Source organism: Ursus americanus, chromosome 33, assembly GCF_024610735.1.
Source record: "Ursus americanus isolate L20-20 chromosome 33, mUrsAme1.1.p, whole genome shotgun sequence".
In the NCBI taxonomy this organism is placed as follows: domain Eukaryota; kingdom Metazoa; phylum Chordata; class Mammalia; order Carnivora; family Ursidae; genus Ursus; species Ursus americanus.
Genome location: NC_142159.1, coordinates 22,104,711 through 22,127,161, shown reverse-complemented (window position 1 = coordinate 22,127,161; position 22,451 = coordinate 22,104,711). Strand labels below are relative to the sequence as shown.

The 22,451-nt window shown below is 51.9% G+C and overlaps 1 protein-coding gene across 1 annotated transcript; it reads right to left on the bottom strand.

Moving 5' to 3' along the window:
* Positions 1 to 797: 797 nt before the first annotated feature.
* NPPB (natriuretic peptide B) lies at positions 798 to 2,275 on the bottom strand. The gene is made up of 3 exons (XM_045776823.2): positions 2,053 to 2,275; positions 1,562 to 1,817; positions 798 to 989 (listed from the first exon to the last, which is right to left on the bottom strand). The coding sequence occupies exons 1-3, from the start codon at positions 2,176 to 2,178 to the stop codon at positions 973 to 975; spliced, it is 399 nt and encodes a 132-aa protein (XP_045632779.2). The 5' UTR covers positions 2,179 to 2,275; the 3' UTR covers positions 798 to 972.
* Between the last annotated feature and the right edge of the window lie 20,176 nt (positions 2,276 to 22,451).

The following is a 22,451-nucleotide window of genomic DNA, read 5'->3' as shown; positions in this document are numbered from 1 at the left end:
CAGCAGGATTCAGGAGATTGTCTCCTTTTCTGGAGTAGCATGAGAGGTTTCTCTCTCTGAAGCAGAGAGGAAGTGAAGATGTGGAGCCCCCGGAAGAGGGACACCCTAAAATGCTGGGCCTTTTGCCAGGCACTTCCAAACTTCTGGGCTTGGGAAATGAAAATGCCATTAAACTCTGAGTTTTAAAGGCCTTCCCAAGATGACATCAGGAATTGAAGGTTGGAAGCTGAGGTTTGGGGCAGAATGAAGAGCTCTCCCCCATTTAGAGATGTATACAAGCCCAGTGTCTCTCCTTCCCTCTCTCTCTCTCTCTTTCTCCCCCCCCCCACCCCCCTGGTCTCACACACGTGCACACACACACACACACACACACACACGCTGCCCCTAATCTCTGAGATTTCAGACCTCCTGGAAACAGCCATCACCAGGGAGAACGCCTCCAATGGCAGAATTCCAGGCAGAGGGAAAACAAGTAAGCAAACACTGACAACACACCCTCGTTGCACGAATGTATCAGGGCCCATTTCCACTCCCAGGGAGCAACTACCAGCTATGAAAAGCAGTTTCTGCAAAGTGTCTTGAGTGCCTGAGGTATTTATAGACATTTCAGGGCATGAAAAACCCTTCAAGAGAAGGAAGGCGCCCCTACTCCTGCTTGACCAGCTCCAATGCCATGTCCCCGCCCCACCAATAAGACACTTTTGGAACCTTCAAGAAAACAAGGGTTTGGGTTTTTTGGTTCTTGTTTTTTAAATGATGTATTACTTTTAGTGCACCGGGACAAATCAGTTTCAAAAGAAGCTATAATGTTGACTTTATTTCACCATGGAAAATCTGTGCTTGGAGGTAAGAATCATCTTATATAAAACGATCGAAATAAATAAATAAATACAAATAAATAAGAATTGCTTCAAAGGGGCTCAAGGGGCTGTTGAAGAATCAGATGCAGATGTCTGCAGCCAGGACTTCCACTTAATACCTTCTCAGCACTGTGGGAGGAGAGAAAGGGTGATGATGGCATCAGGTGGGAGACTGAGGCAGGATCTGAGCTTCCCCGCCCCAGGGGCCATCCCTGCCACCACCCTCCATCCTCAGCCCATCTGGATGTTTGAGGTTTGGGAATAATCCCTCTCTCTGGATGTTAGTCTCCTCATCTGTAAACTGGGAATCATCCTCTCCCTGGTGATCCCAACCTCCGCCTTTTTGGCTATAGACATGTTAGGGGAAACCTGGAGGAAAAATGTTTAGGACTCTTTCTGCTCCAAGGAAAGGCTTCCAGACAATGACTGGATTCCATCCTAAGGTGATTCTGCCCCTTTTGGTAAGAGAGGCAGGAGGTGGCTAGAAGGTGGGGTAGGGAATCATGGACAATGATGTCCACATTTAATATTTCCAGAAAAGCACTCCTTGGCCCTAAGGACTGTCAGCAAGAGAGAGTAATGTCCAAGTGTCCTTTTCTCAGAGCGTGGTCCCTGGAGACAACAAACCCAGAAGTGGTTCCAATGGTGGAACCCACGGGAATGGGAGAGGGTGAGCCAAGTGTAGCAGGGAGGGGGCTTACCATTGCAGCCCAGGCCACTGAGGGAGCCGATCCGGTCCAGCCTCCGGCCAAAGCACCCTGACTTGCGCATCATCTTGGGGCTGCGTAGTCTTCTCAGGGCCTGGAGGACATTGTCACTGGGCGCAAGGGCCCCTGCAGGGGGTTTCTCCCTGGCCTCCCATGCTTCTGTGGGGCTATGGTCCTGCTGGAGGGGTCCCAGGGCCATCTGCTCTGCCTGCAGCTCTGAAACTGTGTCCCTCAGACGGTCCAGCAGCTCCTGCAACAGGTAAGGATAGTCTGAGCGTCAGGAACCCGCACCTGGGCAGAACTGCACTCAATGGCACCCAAGTGAACCAACCGCCTTGGGTATGGAGTCCTGGCACCCAATCTCGTCACTTTCTGATTCCCTTATCACTAATTCCCGAGAGATACTGAGACCTCTTGGGACAGTAGCTAAGGCCCGGTGAACTGCTGCTACCCACAGCGGCCTTAACGCAGGCTGCAGTGCTCACCTGCATTGCGGACAGTTCCAAGGCGGGGCTGGGGCTGCCCAGCGGGTGGGAGCGACCTCCTAGTGGCGACAGATGCAAGAACAGGAGGAGCAGGAGGGCCCGGGGCAGCGCCGTCTGGGGGTCCATGTCGCTGGAGAGAAGTGGGGAAAGAGATTGTCGCTGCGGCTGCTGCGCTGCGTCCCAGGCCACGTCTCACCTCTTCGTGGCACGCGGGCGCTCTCCTGGATCCCTCCGCAACGTCGGCCTTTTATTCCGCTCCTGGGGTTATCTCTGATTTATCGGCCGCATTCCGGCCAGCTGAGCTCAGGGCGGGGGAATGCGCCCCTCCGCGCCTGCGACCATACTCGCCGGGGGTGGAGGCTGGGGATAGCAGGCCTTGTATAGAAATGGGCCTGGCCCGGGTGGGGCGGGAGCGCGCCGGGGACATCAACAGGTCCTTCGTCTCCCGCTTCCTCCTTTCCTGCAACACTCCTAGGGCCTTTCCTCCCCACCCCCAACCATTCCTGGAGAGGGCAGAGACAACTCCAGCGCTCCGTGGCCCGATGCAAGTGCGGGGCGCACGGGGTGACTCAGAGCGAGAACAGCCCCAGGCGACACCCCACCACCGCAGCGCGTCTTCCCACCCCTTGCCTGCCTGTAACTCGGCACAAGCTTGGCTCTCCGCACTCTTCCCGGAGCCCTGACCGCTGTCCGTGGTGCTGATCGTTCTGAGCAAACCCAGCGCCAAGAGGTCTTGCTCTCCTCAACTCAGGTCTAGCCAGAAAGACAGGCATGCAGTAGGGACGTCTGAGACCCCTCCCCACCCTCTCACAACTGCCTGTATTAGGATTCGCATTCTCCAATGTCATCTGATTAAAAGCCTGGGCATGACAAGGAACTTCTGGAATGCTAACCCTGCTTCCATCCCTTAAACGGAAGAGCTTGATTTGGCTGGAATTTAGAGAGGCAAGGCCCAGAGATGAAGTCACCCAGGAATGCCGTCTATCAAATCTCCTCCAGGTGCCAACACCTCCTCTCCCCCACCAAACCAACATAGGATGGAAAAAGCAAAGATGACGGGAAGATGGCTATCTATTTGGTGGGACACTAGAAGTCTGAGGAGTGCCCCTCCCCAACGCCTTCTTCATCTGACCATCCATGACCTAATTTCCGTTAGCAGATGGTCTGGACCTCCTGTCTGTGATTACAAATGAGGCTGCAAAGAAAAATGGCCCTGGAAAGAGACACTGCAGATTAAATCCCCCCCTAAAGCATGCATGACTGATGTCACCACCCCTTCCAGATGCCTTGTGTTGACAAGCAGCAGGATGAGAGAATAAGATATGGGTGATAAAGAAAAGTCAGCAAGGGGCAGAAGGTGTGACCTCAAAGCAAATATTACCTTAAGAAAATAGCATCTCCTGATAATGTGAGAAAAATACTGTTACTGTTTTTCATTTTTCAAACAAGGAAACTTAGCTCAGAGGAATTAATCTGCTTTCTTAGTTGACTAGTGGTAAGGCTTGGGTCGCAACCCAAGCAGTCTGACTCCAGACCCGACGCTCTTAATCACTGCAAGGGTGATTGCAAGGGGTTCCTACTAAAGAAAAAATTAGATTAATCCACTGTCATCTCTGAAGGTACAGAAAGCTGTCTGTGTGTGTACACACACATGTGCCACAGAAAGAATATCCAAAGATTAAGTGTCAATGAAAGAGACAAGAAAATCCAATCCAGTGCAGAGCTGAGTCAGAGGATTAGAGACTGCTGAGAACGTAGAGTCCCTAAAGCTGGATGGCAGAAGTGTTGGGAGCAAGACAGAGTCCATCAACCAGCACCTGTTAAATGACTCCGCATGTAACCTGAGCCTTGCTTTGCTCTTCTGCAAAATGGACATATGTTACCTCCTTCCAATGGCTACAAGGGAGAAAATGATGTCTGTGAAAGCTCATGGCATTATGGAAAGAAACAAAGAATTAGGGATATAATTGCACTGAAGGAGATTGTGATCTCACTACGGAGACAGTCAGGCCAGGGGAAATAATTAAGCGCTAGGCATTCTGACAGAGCCTCCACTTGCCCCAGCAGAGGGGATTGTGGAAAAGATTCTAGGGAAGACACAGGACTGGATACATCCTCCAGGACCTTCTGTCCAGTAAAGAACAATATAGTATCAATTAATTCTCACACCAGATCGTCCCCACAAACATTTCTTAAGTGCCCACTGTATGCCACGCACTTTCCACTCCTATTAAATGGAGCTAATCATACCATCAATGTCACAACATTCCTGCACAAGGATTAAATAACATGGCATATCTGGTAGGCTGCATAATGTTCCCTCAAAGATGTCCATGTCTTAATCCCCAGAACCTGTGAATATGTTACCTGCCATGGCAAAGGGGGTTTTGCACCTGTGGTTAAAGATCTGGGGGTGGAAAGATTATCCTGGATTATGGGGGATGGCTAATGTAATCACAAGTGTCCTTATAAGAGGGAAGCAGAAGGATCAGAGTCAGAGAGAGAAAATGGAAGGATGGAAACAGAGATCAGAGATAAGAGAAGAGTCGACACTGCTGCTGGCATCTATGAAGATGGAGAAAGAGACCATGAGCCAAGGAGTGAAACTGGCTTCCAGAAGCTAGAAAAAGCAAAGAAATGGATTCTTCCCTAGAGCCTTCAGAAGGAACACAAGCCTGACTGCCAGCACCTTGAGTTTAGCCCTTTGAAGAAAACATATTTCTGATCCCAGAACTATATGGAAATCAGTTTATATTATTTTAAGGCACTAAGTTTGCAGTACTTTGTTTCAGTAGTAATATGAAATTAATACAGTATATGTAAAATGCTAAGCATAGCGCCTGATACTTAAAAAGCCCTCAGTAAATGTGGTTGTGGTGGCAGTATTGGTTCTTACCAGGGTCAAACCTTAGGTGCTAGGTGTTGGATACTGAGAAAGAAATAAACCCCTTAATTCATTCAACAAACCATTATCAAAGGTCTGGGCTCACAATGGTCTGGAGTCCAGACTCTGGAATCACACTGCTTGCATTCAACACCACCTCAACCTTTTGCTACATATGTGATCTCGGGCAAGTTACTTCACCTCTCTTCATGTTTTCTCATGTCTGCATCACAGAGTTGTCATGAGGAGGGTATGGGACCATGCGGGTAAAACTAAGCTTCTGCTAGGAGGTGGGAACACAGTGGACAAGACAAACTCTGCTCTTGGGGAGCTCACGGTGCAGGGAGAAAGGCACAGTCACAGACCCCCCAGGATGATGTGGTGACCGATACGGGTGAGTTCTGGGTGCTCTGTAAGCACAGCAGGAACACTCAGTTGAGGGGGAAGCTTTCTGGAGAAGGTAGTACTGAGCTAAGGCTTTGAAGGGTAAGAATGAATGAGCCATGAGAAGGAGGACGAGGGCATTCTGGGCAGAGGTGGGGGCTGCTTCACGGATCAACCACCACCTCTAGCATCTTGGTCTGTTCCGGCTACTATAACACAAGAGAACAGACTGTGGTTTACACACCACAGAAATGTATTTCTCACAATTCTGGAGGCTAGGAAGTCCAAGATCAAGGTGCTGGAAGACTCGGCGCCTGGGGAGAGCGCCCTTACTGGTTCATAAGCAGCTCTTTCCTCTGCAACCTCACATGGCAGAAGGGACAAGGGTGCTCTCTGAATTCTCTTTTCTAGGGGCACTAATCCCATTGTGAGGGCTCCACCCCCATGACCTAATCACCTCCCAATGGTCCTACCTCCTAATACCCTCACATTGGGGAAATAGGTTTCAACATATGAATTTGTGGGGAGGCAACACAGACATTTGTTCTATAGCTTCTAGGCTCTTGGTAGAAGGAAGAAGAGGCAGAAAAGCAAAGGTTTGGGACAAGTGTGCTGAGCTACGACTCCCCTCTGACTCTGACCTGCAGCCCTGGGCAGCCATAGGGGGCAGCATGAGAGCACTGACCATTAGGGAAAGGGGAAGGAGGTAGCAGGGAGCACTGCCCAGGGAGTCAGCAGGTAATAAGTATCACCCACTGCTATCTCATGGTATGGCTTTATGCAAGTCATTTCTCTGCTCTGGGACTCTGTTTCCCCTTATGTAGAATGAAGGAATTCGACGAGGATTTCTCATGGGCACAGAGGCCCTGTAAGAATCAGCTGTCCCTAGTTCATGGTTAGGTCTGCTCACTGGCTTCCAGCCCCCACTAGTACGTCTATCTTCTATGACTCATAGACTTTCTCAAAAGCCAGAAAACACCTACAGAAGGGCCATCAGATCCTTCACAGCCGTGACATCAATGCAGGGGCAGGCATGTGTGTGTGTGTGTGTGTGTGTGTGTGTGTGTGTGTGTGCGTGCACGTGCGTTGGGGGTGCTTTAGAAACCAGCATGAGTGTGCAGCTCTTCTCTGCCCTTTAAATGAATCCCCAAACTGATGGTTATCAGAGGGAGGGCTGAGCTTCCTAGACTGGAAGGAAATAGTTATTAACTCTTCCCATCCTGTGTCCAGCCTCACAAGCAATATCTGAAGCCTATGAGTGTAATGGAGGGGTTGCCTCTTATTTCTATAACCTCATAAGGAAAACGAAATCTGAACGGGTCAGATGCCTTCCCACCAACTCTAGAAAGGCCTATATTCATTTTGTCCCTCTAATCAACATCCTGGTGGCTTCCATGGAGCTCTTGGACCCATAAATGCCTGAAGTTAATCTACTTTGGCCTTTGTAGTTAGGCGAGCTGATAAATCTGCTCCCCTACCTTTTTTGCCTAGACCAATTGAAGTTAAATTTCTGTCACTTCCATCCCAAAGCTCCCTAAATGACCCAGTCTCCAAAAGAAACTGCACACCTTTTTCTTGGAAATGTTTCTTAAGAATAAGACATCACAGCCCTTAGTAAAAGCCCAAGGTCTGGAGCCTTTGCAGACAAAAGTGCTGAACGCTGTCTAATTTTTTTTCCGGTTTACCGCAGCACTTTATTTCTGTCCCACAATGATGCATTGTTGGGGCCAAATGTTCTCACATGACAGTAGAAAACCAAAATTTGTCATCTCTTAAAGAATTGAGAATCACAGACAAAAACCTTACATAAATTAAAAGGGAGAATAAATGTATAGGGGTAAATGCAAACCGTTTTTCAACTCAAGGCAAGTAATGACTCATTGTATTCTTTCTGCCAGGAAAACATCAGTTGAGAAAGGAAAACAGAGAGGGGGCACTTGCGTGGCTCAATCAGTTAAGCGTCCAGCTCTTGGTTTTGGCTCAGGTCATGATCCCAGGGTCTTGGATCAAGCTCCCCCCCGCCCCCACCACCATGGGCTCCCTGCTCAACAGGAAGTCTGCTTCTCTCTCTCTCTCCCTCTGCCCCTCCTCCCTGCTCATTCTCTCTCTCTCTCTCAAATAAATAAATAAAATCTTCATAAAAAAATAAAATAGTGTACAATTCAACAGCTTTTATTATATTCACACATACATGCAACTGTCATCATAGACAATTTTAGAACATTTTCATCACCTCAAAGAAACCCCAGGCCCTTTTGCCATTATCCCTTAGCCCCCATCACCAGCCCTAGGCAACCACTAATCTTTCTACCTCCATAGATTTGCCTATTCTGGATATTTCATATAAATTGGGGTCATAAATGTGTAATCTTTTGTGTCTGGCTTCTTACACTCAGCATGTTTTCAAGGTCCATCATGTAGCGTGGATGAGAATTTCATTCCTTCAACAAATAATATTCTGTTGTGTGGACATACTGTATTTTGTTTATCCATTCATCCACCTTTTGAGTTACTTTCATTTTAGGCTATTATGAATAATACCACGATGAACATTCATGCACAAGTTTTTGCGAGGACACACATTTTTCCTCTCTCTTGGCTGTATACCTAGGAGTAAAATGGATGGGTCATATAGGAACTCTATGTTCACTCATTTGAGGAATTTGTATATATAATATTTATATATATCTATATAAGTTTTAATATAGTTCTCAATGTTGCCAAAGAGCCATCATTCATCTTTTTAAATGTCATTTTGTAATCCACTGAATTTAATTTTTTTTGAGATTTTTTTTTTTTAATTTGAGAGGGAGAGTGAGAGAGAACATGAGGGGGGAGGAGGGACAGAGGGAGAAGCAGACTCCCTGCTCAGCATGGGGCTCGATCACAGGACCCTAAGGTCATGACCTGAGCTGAAGGCAGTTGCTTAATCGACTGAGCCACACAGGCATCCCTGAATTTACTATTCTTAACATAATTATTTTCTAGTTTGATAGAGAGTGCCTACACTTCTTTTTTGTTAGTTAAATAATGCTGCTATAGGGGCGCCTGGCTGGCTCAGTGGGAAGAGCATGCAACTCTTGATCTCAGGGTCATGAGTTCAAGCCCCACATTGGGTATAAAGATTACTAAAAAAATAAATAAACTTTAAAAAAATAATGTTGCTATAAAAGTTTTTACACTGTATACTTTTCGTCCTTTTAGATGTGGGTTCCTCAACCTCCACCCTATAGACATTTGAGGCCAGACCACTCTTTGTTGGGGTCAGGGGAGCTGTCCCACGTACTGTAGGACTCTTAGCAGCATCCCTGGTCCCCACCCAGGACATCCCAGTAGCATCCCTCTCACCCAAATTGTGAAGACCAAAGGTGTCTCCAGACATTGCCTAATGTCCTCTGGGGGGAAAGCTGTACCTGGTTTCTTTAGATATTTCACTCAGGATACATGCCCAAGAACGATTTACTTAATTGAAGGCATGAGCATATTCAGGGGTCTCAATGCCGATAAGTGGCTGCCCCCCACGCCCAACAGGACTATAGCTGCTGACAGCCTTTGTCCCAAGGGTCAGGAGAGTGGAGTCAGGGAGGTTCACAGAAGTGGGTGGGGTGTCTGCAAAAGAGGGGACCTTACACGCAGGGAAAGAGTGGCTTCTTACTGCTGCTCACACACCTGCAGGGGACGCTGTTCACACCACAGTCCCTGGAAGGGCTGCACAGTGCACATTCCCAGGCAGGTGCTATTCTCCTCCAGTACGATGTGAACTCAGCAGCCTCTAACTCAGTGGGGGCCACTCTGAAGAGCAAGCTCCCAGTGGCTTAGCTCCTGCTGGCTCTGAAAATGGAGAAGGGGAGGGAGGGAGGGAGAGCGGGAAACAGAGAAAGAGCTCAGGAGAGAGGGAGGGAGCCGCCCAAGCCCAGAGGGTCACACTCATGAATGGCCTGGAGTGGGGGGCACACGTGAGGCCGAGATCATGAATGGCCGCCCCAGAACATCCACATGAGGGATATTAATAGAGCTGTTGGAGGAGAGGACACTCTGTGCTTGGGGAGGGTCAGGCAGGAGAGGACAGGGTGTGCAGGAAGTGGCTCCGTGACATTCCCACCGTGGGAAGTGGGGGAGGCGCTGGCAGGGCGCCAAAAGCTTCTGGCTGGCTTTTCTCCCCTGACATTCCTCCCTAGAGAAGGGGGCTGTCCCCAGGCGGACTCAGAGTTCCAGGCCCTCCGAAGCTAGCTGAGTCCTCCGGGACATGTTTGGGGACCTGTCCCCGTGGTTGGAGCCATGTTCCCTCATTTAAAAGGGAATGGTGTGAGGGACTGGAAAAGTAGTGAGGCTGTGACAGGAAAATCAGACATGGGCATCATTCTAGGTTAATAAGTGTCCCCCCAAAGTTCATGTCCACCAGGAACCTCAGAGTACAACTTTATTTGGAAATAGGATCTTCTCAGATATAATTGGTTCAGATGAGATCATACTGGAATAGGATGGGCCCTAAATCCAACATGACTGGTCTCCTTATAAGAAGAGAACAGACACAGATACAGACAGACAGGGGGGCAGAGCTGGGAGCAGTTTGTCTACAAGCTCAGGGTTTCTAGCAGACACCAGAAGCAGGAAGAGGCCAGGAGACATCCTCCCCTAAAGCCTTCAGAGACAGCACGGCCCTGCCAGAACCTTAATCTCAGACTTCAGCTTCCAGAACCGGGAGAGAATCAATTTCTGTTGCTTTAAGCCGCACAGTTTGCGGGGCTGTGTGGTGGCAGACACAGGAAAGAACCCACGAGCATCTTGTATTTACAAGCGGTCTTCGGTCTGGGCTCCTGCATCCTTGGACTTACGCCAAGGGCTCTGGGGGACTTAGCCTTTAATGGGGCAACACTGTGGAGCAAGGTAGGGTTCAGTTTCTGGGGGTCAGCCTGCCTGCATCGAATTTCAGTCCCACCTCTTCCCACTGTGGCAGATGGCCACGAGATCTCCCACGTGATGTGCTCTTCTTACGATGGGACTTTAACCCTCCTTGCCATTGAAAGGGGATCCACGTTCCCTCCTCTCGAACCCAGGCAGGCCCGTGATTATGGTCGAAGAACACTGACATTGCAGGCTGGGTCGTGGAAGGTGAAGCAGCTTCTGAAACCCTGAAGCCACATGAAGAGAGGAAAATGCCTGGCCAGCCCCACCTGCTCCAGCTCCAGCCACCGTCTGTCCACAGCAGGATCAAGGACCCTGCATGGGAACCACACAAGCCCTTCCCAAACTCTTGACCCACAGAAACCATAAGAGACAATAAAACGATTGCTGTCGCTTTAAGCCCCTAAGTTTGGGGTGATTTGTTACGTAGCAACTGATAACCAAATGTTAGCTGAATACTTGGGCAAGATACTTTAGCCTCCCTTTGCCTTGTCTGTAATAACAGCACCTACCTCACAGGGTGGTTGAAAGACTAAATGAAATAATATATGTAAGGGTCGCCTGAGTGCCTCAGTCAGTTGGGTGTCTGCCTTCGGCTCGGGTCGTGATCCTGGGGTGCTGGGATGGAGTCCCACATCGGGCTCCCTGCTCATCAAGGAGTCTGCTTCTCCCACTCAGCCTCCCCCTGCTCATGCTGTCTCTCACTATCTCTCTCTCAAATAAATAAATAAATCTTAGAAATTAAAAAATTAAAAAAATAGTAATATATGTAAGACGTTTATCACAGGACCTGCACAAAGCACACACTCAATTCAAATGAGCAATCACGCCCATTATTTTTAGAATTACTGTATATAACATATAGTTATTATATGTAACTGGCACCGAAAAATCAGTTGTACCCATTTTGGAGGGCAGGAAAATTGAGCCTCCAGCCCCAGTCGAGACTTCAGAGATTGCAGCCCCTGCTGACACCCTGATGAGGGTGTCATGGCACATGAGGGGCCCTGTGCCAGAAACACCAGGCTCAGCCACCCCAGATTCCTCATCTACAGAACCTGTGGGCTCATCAATGCCTATTCTTTTAAGTCATTAAGTTAGGACTACTTTGTTACACGGCAAGAGATAACTAACACAGGTATAATATAATACAGGTAGATGTTATAGTCTCTATTCTACAGATGTGGAAAGTAAGGAATTCATTCATCCCTTCAACAACAGTTTACGGAGTGTCTACTATATGCAGCACTGTCTACGCCCTGGGACCAAACAGGAACCAAGGGATACAGGACTCCCCTCCTCACAGACCACAAGACGTGAGCACGCTAAGTCATTTGGTCTCAACTCATAGCAAACGGGCACAACCAAAGATCGACTTCCATCCGTCTGTCTCTAATTCTGTGACCCCAACTCCCAGAGCTTCCCCCCGCCACGCACAAAGTGGTTCTTTGGAGGTTGACCTGCTCACCTCTCACTGCCCACCCCCGACGTGGAGGCCAGAGAGACGACTCCCCATGGAGGTGCGGATCCATCCAGGGGTGCCACCTGGGAACAGGGCAGACAGGCCTGCACCCACATTGCTCCGTGGAGGGTCTGGGAAGGGGGGTCAGGCACTTGTCACCCGAGAGGAAACTCTGGTGAGGGAGGAGAGTGACAAGAATGTCCCCAGGGTGGGAGCACTTAGGGAAAAAAGCCGACCAACAGTCTTTCCTTCTAGAACCACACAGACCCCTGGTCACCTTAAGTCCCAGCTGTGCAGAGGTGGCCACTGGTGCCCTGAGAGCAGAGCTCATAGGGCCCAAACCCTTCTGTGGGTGTAAGCGCTACTTTTCGTGTCCCCTGGGCTGGCCTCTGGGACCAGGACAGCTCAGATGCTCTCAGCATCAAAAATACACAAATGAATGAGGAGGACTTGGAAAATTGTCCACTGCCAACCCCCACATTTAAAGAGAAAGAGAATCTGAGGCCAGAGAGGTAAAGCTATCATTCCAGGTTATGAGGCCAGCTCCTTCCTCCCTCCCTTCCTCCCTCCTTCTTTCCCTCCTTCCTGTGCTCAGACAGATACACCAGGAGCCCTCTAAGAAGCCCTGGGAGCCAAGCTACTGTTATTGAGCACCTACCAGGGGCCGTGAATGGTTCTACGCACTGTAGGGTATCATCATCTCCTTTACAGCGAGGAAGAAGTGAGCAGAGCCTGGACCCGAGTCAACGCTCTGTAAACACTGGCTCTTGTTTCTATTATCCTGGGATACAGAAAGGGCGGACGCCTTGCCCAAAGGCGCTGGTGGGTGAGTGGTGGCAACCATGTCTGCTGTTACCCACCACTCAGTCCTTGGGGGCCTCTGGGACGAGTGAGCACGACAGGCCTGAAGGACAGGCCTGAAGGACAGGCCGGGATGGCGGGAACTGCACATGCTGCTGGGCTGGCAGAAGACCCTGCCCTTTGAGTGAGCTTGGCTGGCGGGGGGCGGGGGGAGCCTGCGGCGGACATGGGTGCAGCCCCTCCCCACCCACCCAGCTCTCTCTGGAGGCGCTGGCCAGGGAAAGGCCAAGGCCCTGTCCCCAGACACCTAGGCCACAGTAGACAGAAGCCTCGGGCTCTGGCCAACGTGGACCCGGCATTCTAGAGTCCAGGGAAGAGCGATCCAGGCAGAAGGACTGGAGAGGCCAGGGCTTGCGGAGGGAAAGGCTGATGTGTTTGAGGAACGGCAGAAAGCCAGCGGCTGGAGCAGCGAGGCGAGAAAGGCTAATTAAAGGCTCCAAAAGATGTCCACAGCCTAATCCCTGCGCCCGTGGCTCCTTCCGGGGGCCCCAAAGGACTTCGAGGATGTGACTACATGGAGGGTCTTGAGGTAAGCAGATTAGATTGGACCATCCAGATGGGCCCCAAATGCAGTCACAGGTGCCTTTTCAGAGGGAGGCCGAGGGAGAGATTTGGCCCACGCAGAATGGGAGGAGGCTCCGTGACCTCGCAGGTGGAGGCTGGAGACCCGCGGCCTCAAGCCAGGAGCTGGAAGACGCAGGGTGTGGACTCTCCCCAGGGCCCCCCCCACCTCGCCGTTAGCCCAGTGATCGGGATTTCGGACTTCTGGGCCCCAGAACTGTGTTTTCTGAGCCAGAGCGTCTTTGGTCATTTCTTCCCGTAGCTGCAGGACAGCAGCAGGACAGACAGGGACAGCTGGCAGCAGAAGTGGGAGGGAGCCAGGATTTTTTTTTTTTATTAATAATGATTTTTTATTATATTATGTTAGTCACCATACAGTACATCCCCGGTTTTCGATGTAAGGCTCGATGATTCATTAGTTGTGTATAACACCCAGTGCACCATGCAATATGTGCCCTCCTCACTGCCCATCACCGGTCTATCCCATTCCCCCACCCCCCTCCCCTCTGTAGCCCTCAGTTTGTTTCTCATAGTCCACAGTCTCTCATGTTTCATTCCCCCTTCTGATTACCCCCCCTTTCTTTATCCCTTTCTTCCCCTACTGATCATTCTAGTTCTTATGTTCCATAGATGAGAGAAATCATATGATAGTTGTCTTTCTCTGCTTGACTTATTTCACTAAGCATTATCTCCTCCAGTGCCGTCCATGTTGTAGCAAATGTTGAGAACTCATTCTTTCTGATTGCTGAGTAATATTCCATTGTATATATGGACCACAACTTCTTAATCCAGTCATCTGTTGCAGGGCATCTCGGCTCCTTCCACGATTTAGCTATTGTGGACATTGCTGCTATGAACATTGGGGTGCATATGGCCCTTCTCTTCACTACGTCTGTATTTTTGGGGTAAACACCCAGTAGTGCAATGGCTGGATCATAGGGTAGCTCAATTTTTAACTTTTTAAGGGACCTCCACACGGTTTTCCAGAGTGGCTGTACCAACTTGCATTCCCACCAACAATGTAGGAGGGATCCCCTTTCTCCACATCCTCTCCAACAATTGTTGTTTCTTGCCTTGTCTATTTTTGCCATTCTAACTGGCGTAAGGTGGTATCTCAGTGTGGTTTTGATTTGAATTTCCTTGATGGGGAGCCAGGATTTTGATCCTGGTGCAGCTTCCCCACTCTCCCCCAACCTTTCTCCCGGCTCACCTCCTCCTTTCTCCAGCAAGGCACCCCAGTGCCCCCACCCCTTTTAACATAACTTGTTGCAGCAAGCAGACATCAGCTTTGAAATTGCAAACACATGCTACAATCTTTGAAGGCAACTGGGAAAAAAGCAAGGCTCGTCCTCTTCTGTCTCCTCCCCACCATCCTGTCCTCTCCGCAAACGTCCCTGCAAAGTGCTCCTGTACCCCGTGCCGGGAACCCCGAGCAGAAGCTGCGCCCCACCAGCTCCCGGCTGTCAGCGCCCTCGGCCCGCAGGATGGCTGCAAACTCTGTCACTCTAACAGCTGATAAAGCCCCAGGACCTGCTCCTCTGGAGCCTGGGCCTCTGGGCCTGATAAGTCCAGCCTGTCAGCGGGTTTGTCCACACCTGCTCCTGGCCCAGCCTCCCTGGCCCCACCCCTGCTCTGGGCTTCCTGCTGCCTGTTCACAGCCAAGCCCTGGCCACCGTGCCTAGGCCAGGCCACAGTCACCTTGAAGTGACCCCAGACAGCCAGGCTGGCTGTAGCAGGATTGGGAAGGACGGTTCATTCAGGACATGGAGTGGGTTCACGGTGCTAAAGATTTTCTCCCCCAAGTGCAGGCCAACCCCCTGTTTCTAGAATCTTCCTTGGTTGGGGGCGGGGCGCGGGGGGAGGGCAGTGGATAGAGAGAGGTGGGCGCAGGATTCCAAACGCAGCAGCATCAGGGCCTTTCCTAAGGCAGCCAGCTGAACCAGCAGGGTCTTGACCCCCGGAAGACATGTGGCAGTGTCCAAGCCATCACTGGTTGTCATAACGGGGCGGGGGGGCTGCCCACGTCTATGGGTAGCAGCCAGGGAAACTGCTAAACACAGACAGCCCCCACGACAGAGAATGATCTGGCCCAAAATGTCAACAGTGCCCAGCTTGAGAAACCCCAGCTGGACAACAGAGGAGTAAGCCTGGCGGTGGGGCTTCCAGATCCCTCACCCAGAGATGCTAAAGCCAAGTCCACACCATCTGGGAGCCTGGGCATGGGCCAGAGCCAGGGCAGGGCCCTGCCCTCAGGCATCAAATGCCCCTGGAAAGGCCAGATGACGCCAGCATCTCCCCGAGGTACTTCCTGTCCCTGCCTCCTCTTGGCCGAGCTCATCCCAGGAACGCCATGGGAAGTAACAGCTGCTATGTTCCTGAGCGCCAGCTAGCAGCTGGGCAGTGCACCAGCATTTTCCTTCCTTTTTTTTTTTTTAAGATTTTATTTATTTATTTATTGGAGAGAGAAAGAGAGAGAGCACAAGCAGGGGGAGGGGCAGAGGGAGAAGCAGGCTTCCTGCTGAGCAGGGGGTCCGTGTGCAGCTCGATCCCAAGACCCCGGGATCATGACCTGAGCCAAAGGCAGACGCTTAACCCACTGAGCCACCCAGACACCCCAGCATTTTTCTTCCTTGTGGTGTTTTTACACAGCAATGTGGGGAGGAAAGGATTGCTTCCAACCTCATTTCATGAACAAGGAAACTGAGGCTCGGAGCGGTTAACTGACTTACCCAAGGTCACTGCCATGGTCATGGTGGAGAACCAAACCCAGGACTTCAGAATTGCCTTATTTGGGGACAAAGTCTTTGAGAGAGATAATCAAGTTTAAGTGAGGTCATTAGCGTGGGTCCTAAAATCCAATATAATTGGTATCCTTATAAACGGGAAATTTGGGCAGGTGCCCTAGCATTTAACAGGTCCCTTGAAGTGAGGCTTCAGCTTCCAGAAGCTTCATTTGGTTGCTGCTCATAACACCTAAAATAATGCTACTAAATAATAATAATAATAATAATAATAATAATAATAATAATAATAATGCTAAGTAGTAATAAATAATAAATCAGTGTAAGTAAGCGCCATCCCAAGGTGTGGTGGGGTTTTTTTTGTTTTGTTTTTTGTTTTATTTTGTTTTGTTACTGTAGAGAATAATTCGTCGGGACCACACAGGTAGTAGGAGCCCATGGATGAGTAATTAGGAGAACCCCGGGCTCTCGAGGTCCAAATGACAGACTTGGGTTCAAATCCCGGTTCTACCACCCACCAGCTGTGTGATCTTAGGCAAATCACTCCAGAGCTGCCAGCCTCGGGTTTCCCAATCCGGTGAAATGGGTACAACAATAGTGCCCACCTGACGGGGTTTTCCCGAAGACTAAATGAGATGACGCACAATCCTCGGTACATCGCGTTCCCCCAATAACCAGGTGTTCTGGCAACCACGATTATCACAATTATGATGGTTTCGTCCTACTGTTCCAGGAAGAGTGGCTTTCCCCTTTGAACTTCCGCTCTGGGTTTCTCAGAGCTGGGCTCACGAGATGTTGGGGAGTCCAGAGAGGGGTGCTGGGGGACCATCCGACACGCTTCCCCTCACCCGGCTGAGCGAGTCATGTGGGCGGTCGCATGCGGAGCACGAGGCATTGTCAGCAGCTCTGCCACATTCTGGCGATTCCTTAGCCCCGTGTGGGAACAAGGGTGGTGTGCAAAAGTGTGCAAGCGTGACGAGAGCCTGAGCTGCCATCACACGGGATGGCTTTGCCCCACTTGGGATGGCCTCCACCCTGCACGTGGTGGCCCAGCAGGCACCGCTAGCTGAGCCTGGGACGACTGCCACCAAGCCACCAGATGCACCTGCCGTCCCGGTAGGAGAGCTAGAGAAACCTCTCAGAAGAGGTGGAAGGGTGGCCAAGGACCGGTGCCTCCAAAAGATCCTCCCGGGCCTGCTGCAGATCCGTCCACCGACCCATTTCTTCTATCCCTGTCCATGGATTGCTCGGCCACACACCAGCACATGCATGTACATCGAGGACTTCGCATTTTCTGCTTTGTTGCTTAAATCATTAAGCAATTGTGCCTTAAGTATACGATCCTAGAGACAATTCTATCCAGACAAACGGAACTAATAGATAGACCTCCTAGCATCATCACGTCACAAAGTCCAAACCAGGATGCTTTAGAGCATGAAATGGGTTAGTGTGAAGAACCAGGTGGTGGACACAAGCCAGGACTCCCCAGACAAGCACATCTTAGACGGAGTCATGAAAGTGACCCAGCTAAAGCTGAGCTGGATACGACTGGACAATTGAACACACCTTTTCTGAGAGTTTCCCGTGTTTTCTAAGCGGGCCTGGCGGTAGGAGTCACCTCAGGCTGGGTTCACCTCCTCCGTCCTCGAATCTGAGAGACTCCCGGGGGAACCCAGTGTGCCAGGCTTTGGGGAAGATGTGCATGTCATTTTCCTCATGGTTTTCTCCTACTTTCACTTCGAAAATTCCAGCAGTCTCCCTGAGCGTTGATCGAAGACCCACTTGCTTATCTGCTCTATTCTGTGAGAGTTCAGGAACCCAGGCTACAGGGCGAGGACGGGGGGCCGAAAGCCCACCTGGGCAGGCCAGTAAGCAAGGAGTCCCCACTGCGGGAAGCACTGTGGACACTGCCCCCAGACCCTCTCCCAGCTGCACCCCCCACCACCCCCGAGTCACCACTCTGGCCTCCCTTGGGGGCCCAGTCCTTCTTCGCCCTAGCAACCCATCTCCAGAGGGACATAGCCAGCTACCTGCCGGGGTCTCTAGGCCCCTGTTGCCCAAGAGCGACCAGGGCACTGCCCTCTAGGCCCCCCCTCAGCAAGATTCAACATGTGTTTTCCAGCACCTACTGTGGGCCAAGCTCCGGGCCTGCACAGGGAGCAGTGTGCCCAGAAAGACTTCCCCCGATGTCGGCCTGGGCAGCCTTTCTGAGGAAGTGCTGCTGAGGGTGAGGGAATGGGGTTCGGCTGGCCAGGGTGGACAGGAGAGGGAGAGCAGGGAGGCAGGCTCCATCAAAGGAACATGGCAGGTTGGAGAACAGAAGAGATTGCTATGGGGCTGGGTTGTGGGGCAAGAGGGAGCAGGCTGGACCTTGTGGGGCCTTCAAGACTATAGCCCATGGGCCATGAGCAGGAGTTAAAGAAATTCCCACTTGTGTGGTGACAGGATCCCATGGGCCACCCTCCCTGCCGTGGAAAACACCTTGGGGCTGGGGAAAGGGAAATGACTGAGTCCTGGACCCCAGGCCAGGGCGCTGGAGAGGGAGAGAGGAGCCGGCTCAGAGTGGTGGGGCGGAGGGCTCCTGGCACCCCATCCAGGAAGTGGCTTCATAGGACTTTACCAGCTTCCTGTGAGGCCAGATCCCTGAGGGCTGGGGTGAGGCGTGGGGGCTGAGGAGGAGACAGGGGAAGGAAGTCCAGGGCTATGGGGCTTCCCTGACCCTGGGTGCTGGAGCAGAGGCCTGGGCCCTCCTAGCTGGAACCCCAGGCCCCTCTTGGGCTCACCCTCCCAGCTAGGCCCCTGTAGCACCAGGCTCCAAGATGGCTGGCTCTCCTGAGTACCCCTCCCCGCCCCTTACACACCCAGAATGCAGCAGAAAGCACAGGAGACAAAGGGACAGTCAAAAAAGGAAAAAAACAGCTGGGAAGGTCAGACAGCACCGGGAATGGGCAGCTCTGCCCCCTCGCCTCCGTGCTCACTTGGCGCAGACAGGAAGCAGTTGGAACCAGCTCCAGAATTTGGCAGGCGGGGCCACTGGGGGGAGAGGTGCCCATGACCACTAGCCATTGGGCGGCCCCATTGGTCCCGCAGGCTGACCTCATTGCCCAGGCCCGTAGGAGTGCTTCCTGGGGTCACATTCCGCGCTGAAGAGCCCCTCTCCAAGGCCTTGGTTGGCGCCAATGTCTTTTTAGGAACCAAGGGTCTAATTTTAGTGTCCCGGCCTTCGACACCTTCTCGAAATAGCTCCCTGTTTTCCCTCTTGTCCCTGCCCCTTCCTTGGAGAAGGTGAACCCCCTGCGTCCCTGTGATCCGGGGTGGTAAGCACAGGCCCAAAGCCTTGTATGGGTTTCATTGGAGGGACCCATGCCCCCTGCTGCGTGTTTCATGTGACCTGACCCAGGGGACCGGCCTCTAGAGAGGGCAGCTCACAGCGCCCACTGGGCCGGGGGTGCCACAGCAGCCAGAGCTCACTCCTGCCCCCCTTCCTGTCCCTGCCGTGCTCAGGTGTGACCCAAATTCAGGTCCCCACCATCCTAGAAATTAAGCCTGCCCCACTTCCCCCACCCAGCCTCTCCCTGTAGGGAGTGTGGGTAAGCTAACCCTTTGACCCAGGGGAGCCTCTATCGTCCTTTTAATAGGGTCTGCCATTCTCGTATTAATAACAATTATTACTATTATTTCCCGAGCACTTCACTGTGGTGCCAAGTGCTCACATGTATGATTCCATTTATCCTCTCCGCCACCCTGTGAGGTGGACGCCGTTATTGTCCCCTGGATTGTGGGGCCGCCAAGGGGTAGAATTGGGATTTGAACTCAGGACGTCTGACCCCCAGCCTCTGCTTCCCTGTTCACATGGGGTCACGACACAGACATCCTCCTTGGATCCTCAAAACAGCCCTGTCTCCACTGCCTTTGTCCCAGCCCCCGGGCCTGAGCACTCGACTCAGATTCTTTTAGGTTTTCCAAGCCAGCAGGCCGGAGGGGTCCTCCTGCTGGCCCGAGGTCACACAGCAAACTAGCGCTGGAGGAAGACGGCTAGCCCCACGGTTCTAAGATTCAGGCCGCGTTCCAGGAAGGAGGTGGAAGCTCTCCATGGGGGACAGTCGTGCATCGGTGTGTCCCTAGACCCAGAAGGTGGTCCCAGGACACAGGCAGGTGTATGCATCTAGGCCGGGGAAGGCTCGGCCAGCTGCCCTTTCCTGAACAGGTCCGTGTGCTCAGAGGCAGAAGAGCTTTCTAAAGAGGCACCAGCGGGCTGAGTGACTGGCGGCTGGGAAGCATGATTCAGCAGGCTTCGGTCCTGCAGGGAGTAGACGCATCGCAAAGCAGGAAACCAGAGTGGGCCTTCCTGGGCCTCCCCTCACAGCAACCAGAGCCCAAAGGCCACGTCCAGGGGCTCCCCAGAGAGACTGGGAGTAGTGGGAGCTCCTTCCTGGGGCCCCGAGTCCCAGCTCCTGCCACAGGTTCCTGGGCTGTGTGCAGACCAGTGTGGAGTGGGGGGAAGACAGAGGAGGGGGAGCCCACAGTGCACTGAGTCAGATGGGACAGGCTGCTCCACCCAGCCAGAGCAGAGCACATCAGGGCCTCGGGAAGCTCCTTCCAACCCCCAAAGCGTCTAGATTCATCCAAGCAGCCTTGACTGTCAGGACAGGAAAAGGCAATATAGGGGTGCCTGGGTGGCTCATTCGTTAAGTGTCTGCCTTCAGCTCGGGGCCTGATCCCAGGGTCCTGGGATCGAGCCCCGCATCAGGCTCCCTGCTCCGCGGGGAGCCTGCTTCTTCCTCTCCCACTCCCCCTGCTTGTGTTCCCTCTCTTGCTGGCTGTCTCTCTCTCTCTGTCAAATAATAAATAAAATCTTAAAAAAAAAGGGGGGGGGGGGAAGGCAATATAGATAAAAGTAGATAACGAGCCACTCTTCTGGGGCACCTGGGGGGCTCAGTCGGTGAAGCGTCTGCTTTCGGCTCAGGTCATGATCCCAGGGTCCTGAGTAGGGAGCCTGCTTCTCCTTCTCCCTCTGCCCCTCCCCCCAACTTCTTGTGCTCTCTCTCTTTCTTTCACTCTCTAAAAAAAAAAAAAAGACCAGAGGGACTGATGGTATTTCCCGTGTAAATGATGCAGTTCTTGCAAACCCATCTAGCCAGGCCGGACCAGATGGGCAGCGGAAGGACCAAAGCCAGCCAGATGACAAACAGCATCTGACCTTTGACTTCGGTGCTGGGGACACAACAGGGCGTGGAGGGCTGTGGGGACCTGGAGAACCTTGTTCAGAGGGAGAGCTCAGTGTCCCCGAGTACTCTGATAAAACAGGTGTTATCAGATGCAGTGGTAAATTCAAGATCTTCCGTAAAAATCTGATTTTTTAATCTTGGCCAAACATTTATTTCAACATCCTTCCTGACTGCTGAGTTTCTAACAAAACAGGTCTGCAGGTGGTATTCCACTGTGGGGAGCGCCGGGGACGCAGCATGGGCTGTGAGCTTATGCGTTTCCTGTTTACAAAGCACATGGTCTTGTGTAATGGTCACCTTGGCCCTGTAAGCCGACCGGGTAGGTCGGCTGCGTCCATCTGACAGATTAGGAAAACCGAGGCCTGGGTGAGTAAAGCACTTTGCAAACGTCACACAGCCGTGGCAGAGCACAGATTTAAAATCGGATCGCTCTGATTCCAAAAGGGTGCTCTTTCTGCTCAGAGAGGTCAAGGCTGTGTGGTGAGGGAAGGAGTGGGACAGTGGGAGCCACTGTCCGCACTTCTGAACCCGGAGAGCTGACCCTACCCTGTTACCTGAACTCCCAGTTCCAGGCGCTCAGCACCCCAGAAAAGCTAAGCATGGAGATAAGCCTGCGGAGGTGCTGATGGGGCATGTGACACAAAGATTTTGCAGCTCTGAAGGCAGCCTCACCCTCCCTGGGTCTGGCTGGTGGAATGCAGAAAAGAAGGGTCAGGTGATGGACAGGGCGTCAGTGATGGGCACATGCCAGTGTCAATCCCAGGAGCTCCAGGCTGAGACCCGTCCTACCTCCAAGGCCACCTTCCCCATCAGGAGGCTTCCTGGGTCTCCCCAACCCTGACTTCTCACCCCCCAGAGGGTCCTCACATCACTGGGGCTTGCCTGACTCTTGGGGTTCCAAAGCTCCGAGACTGAAGATCCCCTGTGGGGGAAGGACAGCACGGATACCTGCCACTGGACTCACCCATCCCATGGGGCAGGAGCAAACTGGTTTGCTGCAGACCCTGCCTTGCTGGAAACCAGCCAGTTGCTGGTGCCGAAAGGAGGCCCAAGAGAAGCCACTTAGGACCAAAGACACACCTCCCCCACCAGCTCAGCCCACTGATACAGGCGACTTCCCCCGTGCTGGTGGCTCTGCACAGCCCCTGATATTCTCCTGCCCCTGCTCAGAAACATGCGGCCAAGCACCCACCAGTTTGCTGGTGGGGCCAGTCCCAGCCTGTCCAGGAAAACGAAACCAAAATCCCCCACCTGTAGGACTCAGTTTTGTTGTTTTTTAAAAATCTCTGATCTTTTCTGTTTTAACGTCACATATAGACATTACAAAATGTTCGTCTTGCCAAGCTTTTTCTAGAAAAGCAAGTATTGCTAAA

Bases quoted from the DNA above. Each gene is read 5' to 3' on its own strand.
- NPPB (XM_045776823.2), bottom strand. From the start codon at position 2,178: ATGGACCCCCAGACGGCGCTGCCCCGGGCCCTCCTGCTCCTCCTGTTC. The intron at 1,818-2,052 runs GTGAGCACTGCA...TACCTGTTGCAG, and splicing joins TGGAACTGTCCGCAATGCAG to GAGCTGCTGGACCGTCTGAG.